The sequence below is a fragment of the Canis lupus genome, chromosome 24 (genome assembly GCF_048164855.1).
Source record: "Canis lupus baileyi chromosome 24, mCanLup2.hap1, whole genome shotgun sequence".
NCBI classification, from domain to species: Eukaryota; Metazoa; Chordata; class Mammalia; order Carnivora; family Canidae; genus Canis; species Canis lupus.
In genome coordinates this window covers 25407648-25422850 of record NC_132861.1, presented here as the reverse complement: position 1 = coordinate 25422850, position 15203 = coordinate 25407648, and the positions used below count along the sequence as shown (strand labels likewise).

Genomic DNA, 15203 nt, shown 5'->3' with positions numbered 1-15203 from the left:
GAGACAGGGAAACCAATCTTTGTTGATCCTGGGTGTTATCCTCAATTGATGCGGTATTCAGGCTTTCTCAGAAAACAGAGCCAAACATGTTAGGCTAGCTTCCCATGATTAGCGCATCCTGACATATTGCAAATCTGGGCTTTCCAGGGTGCGGAACCCAGGGCAGCTCTTTGGTGGAACTGTAAATAGCAGTCAACTGTTTAATGACATAATGTGAATTTTTATAGGTTCATCTAATTCTGCAACCAGATTGCTTTCCGAACACTTGAGATAAATCTTCACTCACTCTCTGGAATTGTTCAACACACAGGTTAATTTTTCACTATTGATTTTCTCTACTCTGCATCTCACATGCTTCAAGATCTCTTGACCTACACCGAAAATCTCAGTGACTGTCATTTTAAAACAAATGGCTCTTCAAAAGAAAGCTTGAAAAAGCGGTAAAGATAATGAAATAACTTCTCCCCAGCCATTGGCAGGATAGTTTAACTGGATATTTTGATTTGATTTTGAGGAGAGAATAAAATCATAAACATTTACAAGAAGACCTTTCATATATTAAAGCTGCTGAATGTGAATGCTACTCTCATAAGCGTCCCCAGGGAGGCATAATATTCTCATCTAATGAGTGAAAATTTCAAATTACATCCAAGTCAGAACCAGAAACACTTGGGGGTAACAAGCGAGGCAAGACAGCACAGGAGGAAGAATGCTGGTCAGAAAGAACCATCTGCTGCACCAGGAATCAGGACTCCTCTTTGGCCTTTTGTTATCCATCTGGAAAAACAAAGGGGTTAGATTCTGAGTCTTCCCAGTTCTAAAATCCCATGCTTCTATATCGAGGACAACATATACATGTGTGTTAGCTGAAAACCTAAGTTAAACGAGAACAATAAAAGCTACATAGAACTTTTTTCTACCTGAAAAAACTTGAGACGTGTATAATAGACATGACCCCTTCATCTAAAGACCCATTCTGGCCCCTGCATATTCTTCCCCCACCCTTGTTAATGATTGAAAAGTAAAAACAAAACAAAACAAACAAAAAAAAAAACTTTTAAGGATTAAATGTTCCATTTAGTTTAGTAGTCACTCCTTTCTTAACCCCTAAAATACTGTCTCATTAACAGAAAGTGGTGTCAGAAGCACTTTATTAATGGAAATTCCTTCTGTGAGCTTTCAAATAAAACAAAAACATCATTAATATCAGCAATATAAAACAAACAATGAAAAAAACCCCTGAAACGAAACAAGTGAAAGCAAGTCCGTGTCCCCAGCACCGATCAAACAGAATGGAAGTGAACCGAGCCGTTTTCGCACATCACTTGGAGTGTAGATTTATTTGGATTTTAAGAATCTCCTAAACAAATTACATCAACCTCACTCCATTTCCTTCCTTAATAAAAAGTATGACTGGACAAACATCAGACTTTTAAGATTCTAAAAATAATAGAAAAGTAAAAATAGATTTCCTAGGGAAATCCCTCTCCTAAACCTTACATGGTTTTGCTGCTTCTGTGAAATCTTTCTCTTTGGAGTAACTTGGTTAGCATAGTTTTTGTTTCGTTTTTAAACTGAATTCATACAAGGGCACTGAATTAGAACTTCAGCTGATTTATGGAGCATGAGCTTTGATGAACAGCAAGTTACCTCTGCTCTAAAAGGAAATGTGAATGAGAGAATGCGAACACTGGGAGTTCGTTTCATTATGTAACTTGAGTCTTGCATTAGACAGCGCGCCCTCGTTGAAAAATAAAACAAGAGAACAGAATGGTATGAGCACTCTAAAATCATCTGCAGCACTTTGAAGGGTTAAACCTGCTTAACCCATTCTTAGTCAGAGAATGGCACCAGAGAGGACAGCTCACCCCTTAAGCGTGGCTAGTTCTAAACCTGTGGTATCCTCTGGTTGTCAGAGCAGTCATGCACTCTATTTTCGCCCCCCTCCCACCCAGTTAATAGGATCCATTCATAGCTACTCACTACTGCAGGATTTGACCTGAGAAATGCTAGGATTTATTAACTCAGCAGTTGTTTTTTTTGAAAAGTCCTTAAATAATCTTTGCCCTTGGCCAGCAAGGGCACTGCTAGTCTCAAGTTCTCAGATGCAGCTGGTGAGGTTCTCGGCCAAGTTCTTCAGATGCAGGAATTTCTGCAGGACAACCTACTTTGACATGGCATTTACAAATCTTTAAACCAGGCTTCCTGGATCTAGGAAATGTTATTCCTGACTCCTTCGACCCAGATGCTGGCTAAAATTTAGTTTTTATAATCTGTAGGTAATCACTCATTCTCTTCTCCTTCCTTCTTTCTAGGAGCTGGCATGGTGGTTAAATTTTTCTAAAACAGTCATATTAATATGTTCAAAAATCCACTGCTGAGTCTCGGATAGAGGGTCACATCTGGCCATGAAAATCTTCTTCTCTGCGGGGTTGCAATCCATGCAGCTGTTGCTCACAGGATGGAATAATGTTCTGTCCTGGAGGGATCAGAAAGAAAAGAAAGGACTGACATAATAGATGGTGAATGGTTAGAACCCAAGATATACAGAGGAAGTAAAATATCCCTGTCTGTATTTCAGTATATACCCAGGGTGTGAAAAATAGACCATCTCTCAAGTTAAACAACAGCATGTTGGATAACTACATGGAGAACAGTCTCCTAGGGGCCGCTGGCAAGTATGTAGGGACTCCGAGCAGGTTCCATCAGAAACAAAAGATTCATTCCTCCAGGGATTTGAACTTCTTCTTCTTCTTTTTTTTTTTTTTTTTTTTTGGTAAAGATTTATTTATTTATTTATTCATGAGAGACGCAGAGAGAGAGAGAGGCAGAGACACAGGCAGAGGGAGAATCAGGCTCCATGCCAGGAGCCTGATGTGGAGCCTGATGTGGGCCTCGATCCCGGGACTCCAGGATCATACCCTGGGCTGAAGGCAAGCGCTAAACGGCTGAGCCATCCAGGGATCCCTCCTCTAGGGATTTGTTAAAAAAGCAATCACCCATTTCCTACTCTGCAGTAAACATTTTGCTACATGCCTGGGTTTTAAAGATACTAAGTATGAGGTTGCTTGCCAAGTAGCTAATAGTGTAGCTATTTGGGGAGAGGCTCAATTACAAAAATGGTAATTTTGTCCATAGCAAACAACAGTGGTGTGCATGTACACTCACACTCACACATACACATGCACACACACATGACCAGAAGAGTCTTAATTTTTCTTCCCTTTGTATCCAGCCTCTAATGGGAAAGAAAAATAGAAAAAGAAATAGGAACCAAATGAGCTAGATGCTCAGTTGCCCTCTGCAGGAGATAATGGGGTCAGAAATATGATGCACAGGTAATATCTCAATGTACAAACTCAAATTTGTTAGCTCTGGAGCTTCAGAATCTTCTCCAACCTCTCTTTCTGCCATTGTAGCTCTTCCTGTGGTGCAATTCTTATTGCTTTCTGTAGAGGAGAGGAGGCTGCATTCACTTAAAAAAATGTTGCTCAGTATATATAAATGATAAAGATAATGGCTCTGAGAGAGAACGGTGCTATCAGGACACAAAGTTTAAGCGGCAAGCAAACCCACTATCTGAACACACACCTCTTTTTTTTTTTTTTTTTAAGTAATCTCTACACCCAGTGTGGGTTTCAAACTCATGATCCCGAGATCAAGAGTCCCACAGTCTTCCAACTGAGCCAACCAGGGGCCCCAACACACACCTCTTTTTATTGTTCAAGTTGGGAAAAGGAAGTTAATGGAAAGAGAAAATGATCTTTCCTTAACTAGTCATAAAAACTTGTCTCTTACAACGTCTGTGCAAAAAAAAATTGCCAAGAACATGTAAAAGTGTTCTCACGTCACTGCTTGAATTTCAGGGCCAAATACTATTTTTAAGGAAACGTCCAGAGTTTCTTATTATTTTAACTGAGGAATATTTGACTCACAACGCTTTCAGAGTGAAAGAGTTTCTTAGGCCGCCTGTGTCAATATTTCTGGGTGGCTCCTGGATGTTAAGATTCCATCAACCAATATTTAATGTCCTCTTAGGATCCGGATGTTTGCACAAGTTAGACCCGGAGTGAAGGGAGGATAAGGAAGGACAGAGGCGGTGCCCGTGATTTAGTGCTCGGTTCTGTTTTGTGTCAACAAGGAGCTCTGCCTCACACAAAGGCTCACTTTTCTCTTTTGTTTCAAGTTTCCTGGGTTTACTGTGGATTTTATTTTCCTTCCACAAAGAAGTGTCCTTCCCATTTTCTTCACCTGGGGCTTTGCTAAGGTGGCTGCTGTCTGGGCCAGGGGAGGCTCTGCGGAACCCCTGGGGCTCAGGGGCAGGGAGCACACTGCAGAAGGGAGGCCAGCGTGCTCTGCAGCTCACCCCACACCTACTTCGTTCTTGGGGTGAAGCTTTTGTTCAAGATTTCGCCTCACAAAATCCTCACTTGGGGATCTCGCTGTGGGGTCCCCAGGCAGCTCTCTCCTTTGTGTCTACTCTCTTGCTCCCCAGCATCTCTCACCCTCAGTCTCCTGCTCCTTCTGCCAGGTTGGCTCCAGGACTTAATATATTTAAATCAGGTTTTCAAAAAGTATTCCCAAAGCTGTTCCATTCCTGAAAATTCTGTGTGACCTACTGAATTCTAATTCACTGCGTTCCACCTACGTGTACTTCTGTTTTCCCCTTACTTATCTGTATTTCCTTCTATTGTTCCCTTTGTCCGGTAGCTCAAATGGGGACCTTTATATGCTCACGGTTTCTCTGCCAAAATACATATCTCTTTGAAAACTTAAAAAGAGAGAGAGAGAGAGAGAGAGAGAGAGAGTAGAACATGTTTCTATTCTCTTCCTTTCACCAGCTTGTGTACTTCAGCACAGTGGCAAAAGCCAAACCAGATTTTCTGATCTATGAGGTGATCATATTTCTCCCAATCTCAGATTGGACCACATGCTCTGACAGATAGAGGTACGTGTAGGAGGGCAATTGGACAGTATATGCAAATTCAGGACTGCACTGAAAAATCCAGAACATGTTTTCTGTTATTGCACTTGGTATTCTCATATTAGTTGAAAAGTTGAATTCCCTAAATCCATCTATGGCTGAGAAAGCCTCTTCGGTCAAAGGAGAGGGTGGATAAGATTAATCTGTAAGGCCTTTCCTGGCCATAAAATTGAATGAACCTTTTATTCCAAAGTTCACTGTGGACAGAGATGAATGACAGGGCATCAGACTAGAAACTATCAACAATACTCAGTAGATTGACAGATTGATCATTCTCTGGCTATAGACTGAGCTCTGTTCACCCTTGTCTTTGGAGGATCTACCAGGTCCTAGAGGTGAAGCTTCTGGAGACATTGTCAGCCTCTCCAGAGTGTGCTTTTTCCACTTTTGACCTTGGGGGCTGTGCACATTGCCATCTTTAGACTTTCTATTCAGCTAAGCTTTTGGATGACTACTTGTCTTTACTGATGGTTTTCCTGGCTGGAATTAAGTCAGTGGACCGAGTAATCATTCGTCAATATGGTCTCTTGTTCTGTGACAGCCCTTTGCACCTTTACCTTTCATCATCACAAGAGATGGCTGTAAGAGAACTGAATAGTTTTTTTTTTTCTTCTGGAAGAGACTTCTGTGTGCTTTGGCAAGTCTGCTGTTCCATAACAATCCTTCCTAAAGGGTGCTTTTAACTGGACTGTTCATTGTTCAGTCCTGAGAGGAGAGCAGAGCTTTTGCTCTGATTGTGAAAAGTGCAATACAGCAAACTGTGTCTCCTGTAGGTCTCCCACCTACCCTGCCCTCTTCCTCCCCCCGCCCCCCGTGATCTTTCTGTTTTGTTTTTGCCTTAAGAAAATGAGAAATCTTTGAGCAGGAAATGAAAAAGTTTAGATCCAGGACTGTGGAACCACCCTTCCTAATCAAATCGGGTCAGACCCAATGTCCAGTTCTGGCCGGTCAGTCCCTACTGTGAAAGGCGTGGGTGGGACCTTCCAGGGAGCTCCTTGAAAGGGCCGCCTCTCCACAGCAGGTCTGCCATGTAATTGGTATCTGGTGACGCTCAAGGCCGGCACTAAATTCTATTAGATTCCCTCCTTCCACAGGGTCTGCACTTTGAAGGCACGAGTAAGTTGTAGGAAGCATTCCACACTGTGTTCGGGGTAATCAAAGAACAAAACACCACAAATGCAAAGACAATAAAATAAGTGTGAGTTCATAATGGATGGAAAGATGACTCAGAATAGAACTCACACATGGTGGGAGGGAGGACAACCTATGCTGGGTAAAGGGCTGGGATTTTTTTTTTTAAGATTTATTTATTTATTCATGAGAAAGAGAGAGAGGCAGAGGCACAGGCAGAGGGAGAAGCAGGCTCCAAGCAGGGAGCCTGACGTGGGCCTCAATCCTGGAACTCCAGGATCACGCCCTGGGCTGAAGGTGGTGCTAAACCGCTGAGCCACCAGGGCTGCCCAAGGGCTGGGATTTTGATCTGCAGGGAATTTGGATCAGATTCCAGTCATATCATGACCTTGTTGTGTGACCTTGGGCAGTATTTAATTCTCTGAACTCCAGCTTCCTCATCTGTAAAATATACTCTTCACAAATTTATTGTAAGGATAAAATGAATTAATATATGTAAAATCGCTGGCACAGGTCCTACATATAATAAGTGATTCCACTCCGCATCTTCCCTTAATTTATTTTTAGTCAGGGAGCATCCCCAATTCTAAAAATCAGAATGTACAAACCATCTGGTCGGAGACCAGCTATTCAGGACCAAATTGCATTCTTTGAAATCCTGGCAAAATAGAATTTGCAAAAATCAGCACCCGCCTCAACTAAGTTCTCTAAATTGATATATCAGTGCCTCCCTTTTTAAGCAAAAGGATTAATAGAACAAAGGTGCTATATGGCTCTAGAATGAGCTCTTCTATGTAATTATGGTCAGAGTTTGTATATGATTCATGTGTTTTAGTCCCTTGCCTGAAATGCGATGTGATTCAGGTATTGGAGTTCAACAAATATTTATTGAATGCCTTTTACTTTCTGGTATGTATTAGGAGACAGGCCCAGAAAGATAAACGGAGATGCATCTCCTGACCCAAGAAGTAGGGGGGACCAACAGGCAAATAAATGTATAAAGTAAAAAAAATACCGATGAGACTGTAGATGAGGGGGAATAAGATGTATTCGGGTATTTCAGACAGAGAGGAACAGGTGAAAGGAGAAATGTGATAGCATGTGCATTTATGCATTTGATTTATTCACAAAAAATTATTTGGGACCTACTATTTTTTGGGGGGACCTAATATTTATTAGGCACTGTTTAGGTGGATTGGATATTTCAGTGAACTAACAAGCCCCCCCCCCCCAATATTTACATGCTGGAGGCAGAGTGGGGGTGAGGAAATACAGCACAGACAATAAACAGTGAGTGTTATAGGTAAAATATATAGCCAGTGTGCAAGTTTAAATAGGGGAGCAAGCGTCCACCTCATTGAGAAGGTGATATTTGGGTAGTCTTGAAGAAGGTGAGGGAATTAGCCATGCCAATATCTGGGGGGAAGAGAGTTCCAGACAGAACAGGGAGTGCAAAGGCCCTAAGCAGGAATTCACCCGATGTGGGTTAAAGGAATGACGGGGTGGGGCTGGGGGGTTAGAGTAGGGGAGAAACTGGGAGAGGATGATGATTTCAGAGGTAATGGAGAGCTAGATCATGTTCTGGGGACTGGCAAGTCATTTAGAGCACAAGGGAGGTGAATACCAGACGATGTATCCAAGAGATAGCATTCAGAGACTAGGCTACATTGCTAAGGCTTATTTTCTCTGTGTTTGGGGGGTGGCCACTGGAAGATTTAAAAAGGGGAGTCACAGACTCCATATTTTGGGTGGATCATGCTAGTAGCAGAGAGGAGGATGGAGACAGGGTAGGGAGGCATTGGACTCTGGCCAAGAGAATCGAGAGAGGCTACTGCAATCATCCAGACTGAAGCTTACAAACCGAAACCCAAACCAACAAGGGGTGAGTTGGGGATGACCTGAGAAATGATCTGAGAGCTTTTTGAGAAGTAAATGTATAGGACTTTCTGATTCATGGCATGTGGGGATTAAGGTGAGGGAAGAAGCGGATGACTAGAAGAAAAGCAGTGCTGAGGCAAGAAATGCTGGAAGAGGCTCAGGCTGAGGCAGTGGGGAGGAGAGTGATTTCTATTTTAGGCATAATGAATTGGAGGCAGCTGTGAAACATCCAGGTTCAGATGCCCAGTAAGCAGTTGGATATAGACTGGACCTGAGGAAGAGGTCCGGTCTATACTTTTGTGTGCACAGTGGGGAGAACTGTTATTGCCTTTCACTGACTATTCATTTCTGGATAACATACATTGAAAGAGAATGCTTGGAGTGCCTGCCTGGGTGGCTCAGTGGTTCAGTGTCCGCCTTCAGCTCAGGTTGTGATCCTGGGGTCCTGGGATCAAGTCCTGCATCAGGCTCCCGGGAGGGAGCCTGCTTCTCCCTCTGCCTATGTGTCTGCCCCTCTCTGTGTCTCTCATGAATACATAAATAAAATAAAATATTTAAAAAAAGAAAGAAAAGGTATCTAATATGGATATTGCTACTTACGTGTGTGTGTGTGTGTGTGTGTGTGTGTTTTATATGGGGCTTGAACTCACAACCCTGAGATCAAGACCTGAGCTGAGATCAAAAGTTGGACACTTGATCTACTGGGCCACCTAAGTGCCCCAAGATATTGCTAATTTTTAATCCTGATTTCATCCCTGACAGTAATCTTTGCTAGTCACTTAGTTTGTCAGTGATCTAGGTTTTCCAGCTTCAAAATGAATAGAGTGGAGGGGAGAAGAGTGGGATGAGATAAGATTTAGAATATCTGCCTTCCCACCTCTTAGTGTGGTGGAGAAAAACAAGGTTGATATATGAATGTCCTTTGTGCTCTGGGAGAAAGACAAATTAGGTAGTTTTTTGCGGCCTATTTTTACTGTTGGCATCTGGGCGAATGCAAATAATACCTTGATAGGCATAACAGGGACAAAGCAGTCTTACTGTCTATCCTTTTCCATTTTTTCTTTGACAGGTAGAATTTCTCACAGGAGGAGAAAATTGGTCTTCTTGCATCAGTGCCTAATTCGGCCAATCAGAAATAATGCTGCTTAATGTCCTGACAGAACCCCTGGGTGTGTGTAGTGATGCAGTGTAAGCCACAGCAGACCTCGAACCCCTCCTCCTACTGGCTCTTGACAGTAGCCAGGATTGTAAAAAAAAAAAAAAATCTAATTTGATTAGACCTCTGCTTTTCAACCATTCAAAGCCTTCTTGGCCTCTTAGCTAAATTCTTAGCATGGACGGCAAGGTCTTGTATAGTCCTATCCCTGGCCAGATGTCTGATCTTGTATACATAGTTCATCATTTTCCCTCACACTCATACCTTCCAACTGGCTTCTCTTGTTTTTCTAAGAAAACTAAGATGTTGATTACTTCAGGGCCTTTGCATTAGCTAATACTGTATCTGGGGTCTTTTATTCTCTTACTTCCTTCATTTATCTAATTCCTGCTCATCTTTTAGATCTCCACTGAAATGTTAGTTTGTCAGAGAAACTTTGCCTACTTCTCTGACCTGGATAGAGCCCAGTGTTCTGTATTCTCATATTATCTTGTAACTTAATTTATTTAATCATTTTTGTCTGCCTCCCCACTGGACTGAAAGCTCCAAGAGTAGAGAAAACCCATCTGTTCCATATCTTGTTTCCATCTGTCCATAGCTCCTTATCTCCCCTCAGTAAACCTTCTGGGAGTCATATGAATATAATAATAGCTATTTATTAAATATGAATCTATGTGTCTAGCAGTGCTAAATATTCTATGTAGATTTTCTCGTCTTATCTATGTAAACCACATAAGGAATCTGAAGGAATAGTGAATGAGGAGAAATAGGAAGCTAGGTTCATTTATTCAACAAATAATAATTACATGCCAACTATATGCCAGCCAGTGTTTTAGGTACTGAATAAAAGAAAGCAGAGAAAAACCCCTGCTCTCATGGAATTTACATTTGAATATCTAGCTATAGCTAAATAATGAAAATGGTATAAAAATGTATAATATAGAAATACAACTAATTAGCTCATCTTTTCCTATATGCAAACTTGTTGAAGAGCTAAGAACAATCAGAAGATAGTTTGTTGAACACATGTTTGCAATAGCTAACACTAATTGAACTCATGTGCTAGGTACTTTTAAATTTTATTTAATCATTACAACAATCCTCTAAGATAGATATTATTATTATCTTCATTTTATGAATGAGGAAACAAAAGCACATAGTAAGGAACTTTCCTGAGATCCCAGAGCCAGGACCCACACAGAAGCCAGAACTCCAGTCTTGGATCTCACAGGACCCAGAGCCTCTGCTCTTGACCTCTGAATTATGCTTCATCACTCTTCTTCACTGAGCCAACCAGCAGTCCTGCTCCACTTCTACCCTGCTCACCAGCAGATAACTAATTTAAATTTAAATACTAACATAAATTGTGTATAGTTCTTATTACCAAGATGCTTTTCTGTGAGTCTAAATCTTGGCAGGCATTTAATTCAAGAAGTATTAATCCTGATGTTAGAGTCTTGATGTTAGACTCTGGGATAATCTGTGATGGAGATTTTCTTGTTCTGAGTGACCAGAGAATGGCAGTTAAGTTCATTAGGATATTTCTAACTGGTATATAGAAATAGCAAAAGCTAAGAGGTCACAACAACTAAGTGAGACAAACAAATAAAAACAGGATGCGAAGATAACACTATTGAAAAGGTAGCTTCATTACTGTGTTAAATGCATTTCCCTTCTGGGAGTTAGCTTCCCTTGGTTGAATCCTTAATTTGAATTGAAGATCATAACTTCTTAGGGTACAATGACTTAAGTCCTCTATTACAAATGGGAGTATGATGTAGACATTGTGCATATTGTTTTCAGCAAGGTGTTTGAAAAGCCCTTCTTTGTTCTCTTTTGGGCAAACTGGAGAGGTGTGGGCTAGAAGAAATAACTAGATTTATTTTTTTAAAGATTTTATTCATTCACGAGAGACACAGAGAGAGGGGGCAGAGGCACAGGCAGAGGGATGAGAAGCAGGCTCAAGGAAGGGAGCCTGATGAAGGAATCGATCCTGGGACTCCAGGATCACGCCCTGGGCCAAAGGCAGGCGCTAAACTGCTGAGCCACCCAGGGATCCCTAGAAGAAATAACTATTAGGTAAATTTGTATCTGGTTGAATAACTTCATCCAAATGGTGCTCATTAATGGATCAGCGTCTGTATTATATGATAAAGGGCTCAGTTCTTGGCCTTGTGCATTGGGATCCACGACTTAGATGAAGGACTAAATGCATGCAGATTCATCTCATGGATGGAACAAAACTAGTTTATGGCTAATAAATTAGATCAAAGAGTTAAAACCTAGGCTGAGGTAAATCCAGTGAAATAGAATTTAATGGAAATAAATGGATAGCTACACAAGTATAAAAGATGAATTATACAGACAGGAGACGGTGGAGATGTATCTGTGTAGGAAAACAAAAAAAGACTGAGTTTTTTTTTAAGATTTTATTTATTTATTCGATTGAGAGAGAGAGAGAGAGAGGCAGAGACAAAGGCAGAGGGAGAAGCAGGCTCCATGCATGGAGCCCTATGTTGGACTCGATCCCCAGTCTCCAGGATCACGCCCTGGGATGAAGGTGGCGCCAAACCGCTGAGCCACCCGGGCTGCCCAAGAGACAGTTTTTATACTGAAAATTCATTAAAAAGCCAAGTATGTAAAGTTAAGGTAGAAAATCAATCAACTAAATCATAACAAAGAATGCTAGAAACAGATTCTACTTTCTTTGACCAGAATACACCTAGAATATTGTGTTCTGAGTATCATGATACTTTTTAGAACTATTTGGAGTATGTTAAAAGTGAGTGTCCAGGAAGTTTGGGTAGATCCTAATTAAGTCACAGGAAGAGTAGTGGCAGAAAACTGGGCCATTTAATCACAAGTAAAGAGTAAAGATAGGGCAAGCACTGTTCAAATATTTGGGATCTGCATTCAGTGAAGTAGATTACATTTAATCACTGTGGTACTAAAGGCCAGGGAAGAACTTTTTAATACTTGGGACTGTCCAAGAAATGAATGGGTTGAATTGGGATAATGTGACTGCCTAAGTATTACCACACATCCAGGATTTTGTAGTGGGGCTTCATACATCAGAACCCAAGTTGAAATACATGCCTTTTAATTAAACTCTTTGTATATACTTCCCTCATTTTTGGCCCTAAATCAATATCTAACCAGAACACTTTAAAAATAAGAACCTTGTGGCCTTCCATCTGGCATCTTTGTGGACCAGCAGGATTTTACGAGCTGAGAGGCCAAAGTCCTGGCATATATCACAAATTACAATAAATAGTCAAATGTAGGCATAAGCCAAGAATTCCGCCCACTCACTTTTTAAACTAATGTGACTGTTGCAATGTTATCAATTTAGCCTGAAAGGAAACTTCTTATCTGTATTTCCTGTTTGATGTTATTTTTAAGCCCTTTCTTATAGCAGTTAAACTACAAGAACACCCCAGGGAGTAACTAAGAATAGTAATTTAAACCTTTCACTTTTGGTCTTTGGGGAGGCTGTGTATGTGGTTCTGAGACCAAGAAATGTGTTAAGTGTTCTTTTTTTTTTTTTTCTCCTTCTTTCTTTTTAATTGAAATATAGTTGACACACAATGTTATATTGGTTTCAAGTTACAACATAGTGATTCAACAACTCTATACCTTATGCTGTGCTCACCACAAGTGTAGCTACCATCTGTCACTATACGACGTTATTACAATACCATTGACTATATTCCCTGTGCTGTACTTTTTCTCCTCATGACTTATTCATTCCATAACAGGAAGCCTTCACCCATTTTGCCTAGCCCTCATCCCCCTCCTCTCTGGCAAACATCAGTTTGCTCTCTGTATTTATGGATTTGTTACTGCTTTTTGTTTGTTCATTTGTTTTTGGATTCCACATATAAGTGAAATCATATGGTATTTGTCTTTCAGTGGCTGACTTGTTTCACTTAGCATTATACCCTCCAGGTCCATCCATATTGGATGGACTGCAAATAGCAAGATCTCATCCTTTTTTGTAGCTGAGTAATACTCCATCATATACATACAGATATATATATATCTGTTATACACACACACACACACACACACACACCTGATGTCTTTTCTATCAACTCATCTATTAATGGACATTTGGGTTGCTTCCATGAGATATGTTAAATTTTGTCCAGCACAACTTGAGGTTCATGAAGAAGACCGTATCAATAATTGAACCCAGTAGTTCTTTAAGCCATTTAAAAAATGCTTATTTAGGAACTTCGTATATTTGATATTAAGCAGGCCAGACAGAAATAAAAGAAAAAGTTCCTGCCCTCAGGTAGTTAACTTCTAAAAAGGGAGACTATGTAGAATACAATGTTCTTGGAACAAAAGAAGAAACAATACGGTATAGGAATACAAATGGGGGGGGGGGGGCGGCGGGAATTCCAACTAAGGCAGGAGGGAGGAACAGGGTAAAGAAGGTAGGTAAACGGGCAGCCTGGGTGGCTCAGCAGTTTAGCGCCACTTTCAGTCCAGGGCCTGATCCTGGAGACCCAGGATCAAGTCCCACATCAGGCTCCCTGCATGGAGCCTGCTTCTCCCTCTGCCTGTGTCTCTGCCTCTCTCTCTCTCTCTCTGTCTCTCATGAATAAATAAATAAAATCTTAAAAAAAAAAAAAGAAGAAGGTAGGTAAACATTGGAGCTGGAAAAGGGATTCTCCATCAGCTGCCTATGAGAATACTTTAGGAGCCTTCAAAAAATACCAATCCCCAGGCCTCACCTTCAGGGGAGCCTCAGTCAGTCTCACCTTATGTCGACAGCACACTGCATTAAATGCACCATTACAATGTCCTGGAACTGGCACATTTATAATGTTTGATGTTTATTCTTTTCCTTGGCCAACATTTTCTTGACTATCCTTGCCTCTTTCATTTCCATATAAATTTCAGAATCAGTTAATCAATTTCCACAAATAAACCTGCTGGTCTTTGGGATGATTTTGCATTAAACAGTTCAGGTAGGTCATAATCCCAGGGGCCTGGAATGGAGCCCCACATCAGGCTCTCTGCTCCGCAAGGAGCCTGCTTCTCCCTCTCCCTCTGTCTGTTATTCCCCCTGCTTGTGTTCTTTCTCTGTCAAATAAATAAATAAAATCTTAAAAAAAAAGGGAAAACCCCCAAACAGCAAATAAGCATGTGATATCACTCTACAACCACAAAATGAAAAGAGGAAAAGAAAAAGAAACAGATTGCCAAGAGTTGACAAAAATGTGGAGCAACTGGATTCTCATGAGGTATCTGTATACCCTGCCTACAGCTCTTCAGGCCTCACCAATTCAGTGCATGCTGGCCCAACTCCCAGCAGTTGGTCTTGGTATCTCACTCCCTAAGGGCTTTTTCTCTCTTCTCAAGAACTGTTCTGTCTGTAAGAGCAACAGTCTGGAGATGTCAGGGAACAAATGCTCCTCCCCTTAGGAATAAATTTACCCACAGGTCGACTAGAGTGGTGAATAAGTGCACCGACTCACTTGCTCTCTGATACATGCTCTATACCATTTCCAGAGATCTTTAGAAGGGTTGAGTTCTAATTGCCCCCAGTGGTACTTGCTTTATAGTTCACGCTTTATTGATTCCCATCCCTTCCTCATTCACTTACTTCCTACCAAGATTTTGGTAGGCCATCTCCCAAATAAAACACCCTCAAAATCTTACTTCAGATATACATCTAGAGAAACCCAAGTTAAGATATATATTATACTCCAATTAAAATTTATTAAAAGGAAAGAGACATGGGAGATAACTCCTAATATTTTTTGTGGGGGGGGGAGGTGAGTAATAAGTTAATATTGCTTAGGATAGGTTGCTATAGTGATGTGGTACATCAGGATATATCTTATCACTATTTTCAGTGTAAAAATTGCATTTGTCACCCACATGAATATAAGTTTGATCATGTGTAATTTTTACACGGTTTAGCTCACTTAATTATCCCTATTATGTTGATAAGGAAGTTGAAAATCATAGATGAAATATAACTTATTCAGGATCACATGACTGTTTCAGGATGAATTAGGATATGCTAGGCTAGATGGG

At 40.9% G+C, this 15203-nt stretch overlaps 1 protein-coding gene across 1 annotated transcript in view; it reads right to left on the bottom strand.

The window, feature by feature from the left end:
• Positions 1–1311: 1311 nt before the first annotated feature.
• Positions 1312–15203, bottom strand: part of GALNTL6 (polypeptide N-acetylgalactosaminyltransferase like 6) — a 1159236-nt gene continuing 1145344 nt past the window's right edge. The window contains exon 13 of the mRNA XM_072795983.1: positions 1312–2479. Coding sequence (XP_072652084.1) covers positions 2312–2479 — 168 coding nt within the window. The 3' untranslated portion in view covers positions 1312–2311. The remainder of the gene's footprint in view (positions 2480–15203) is intronic.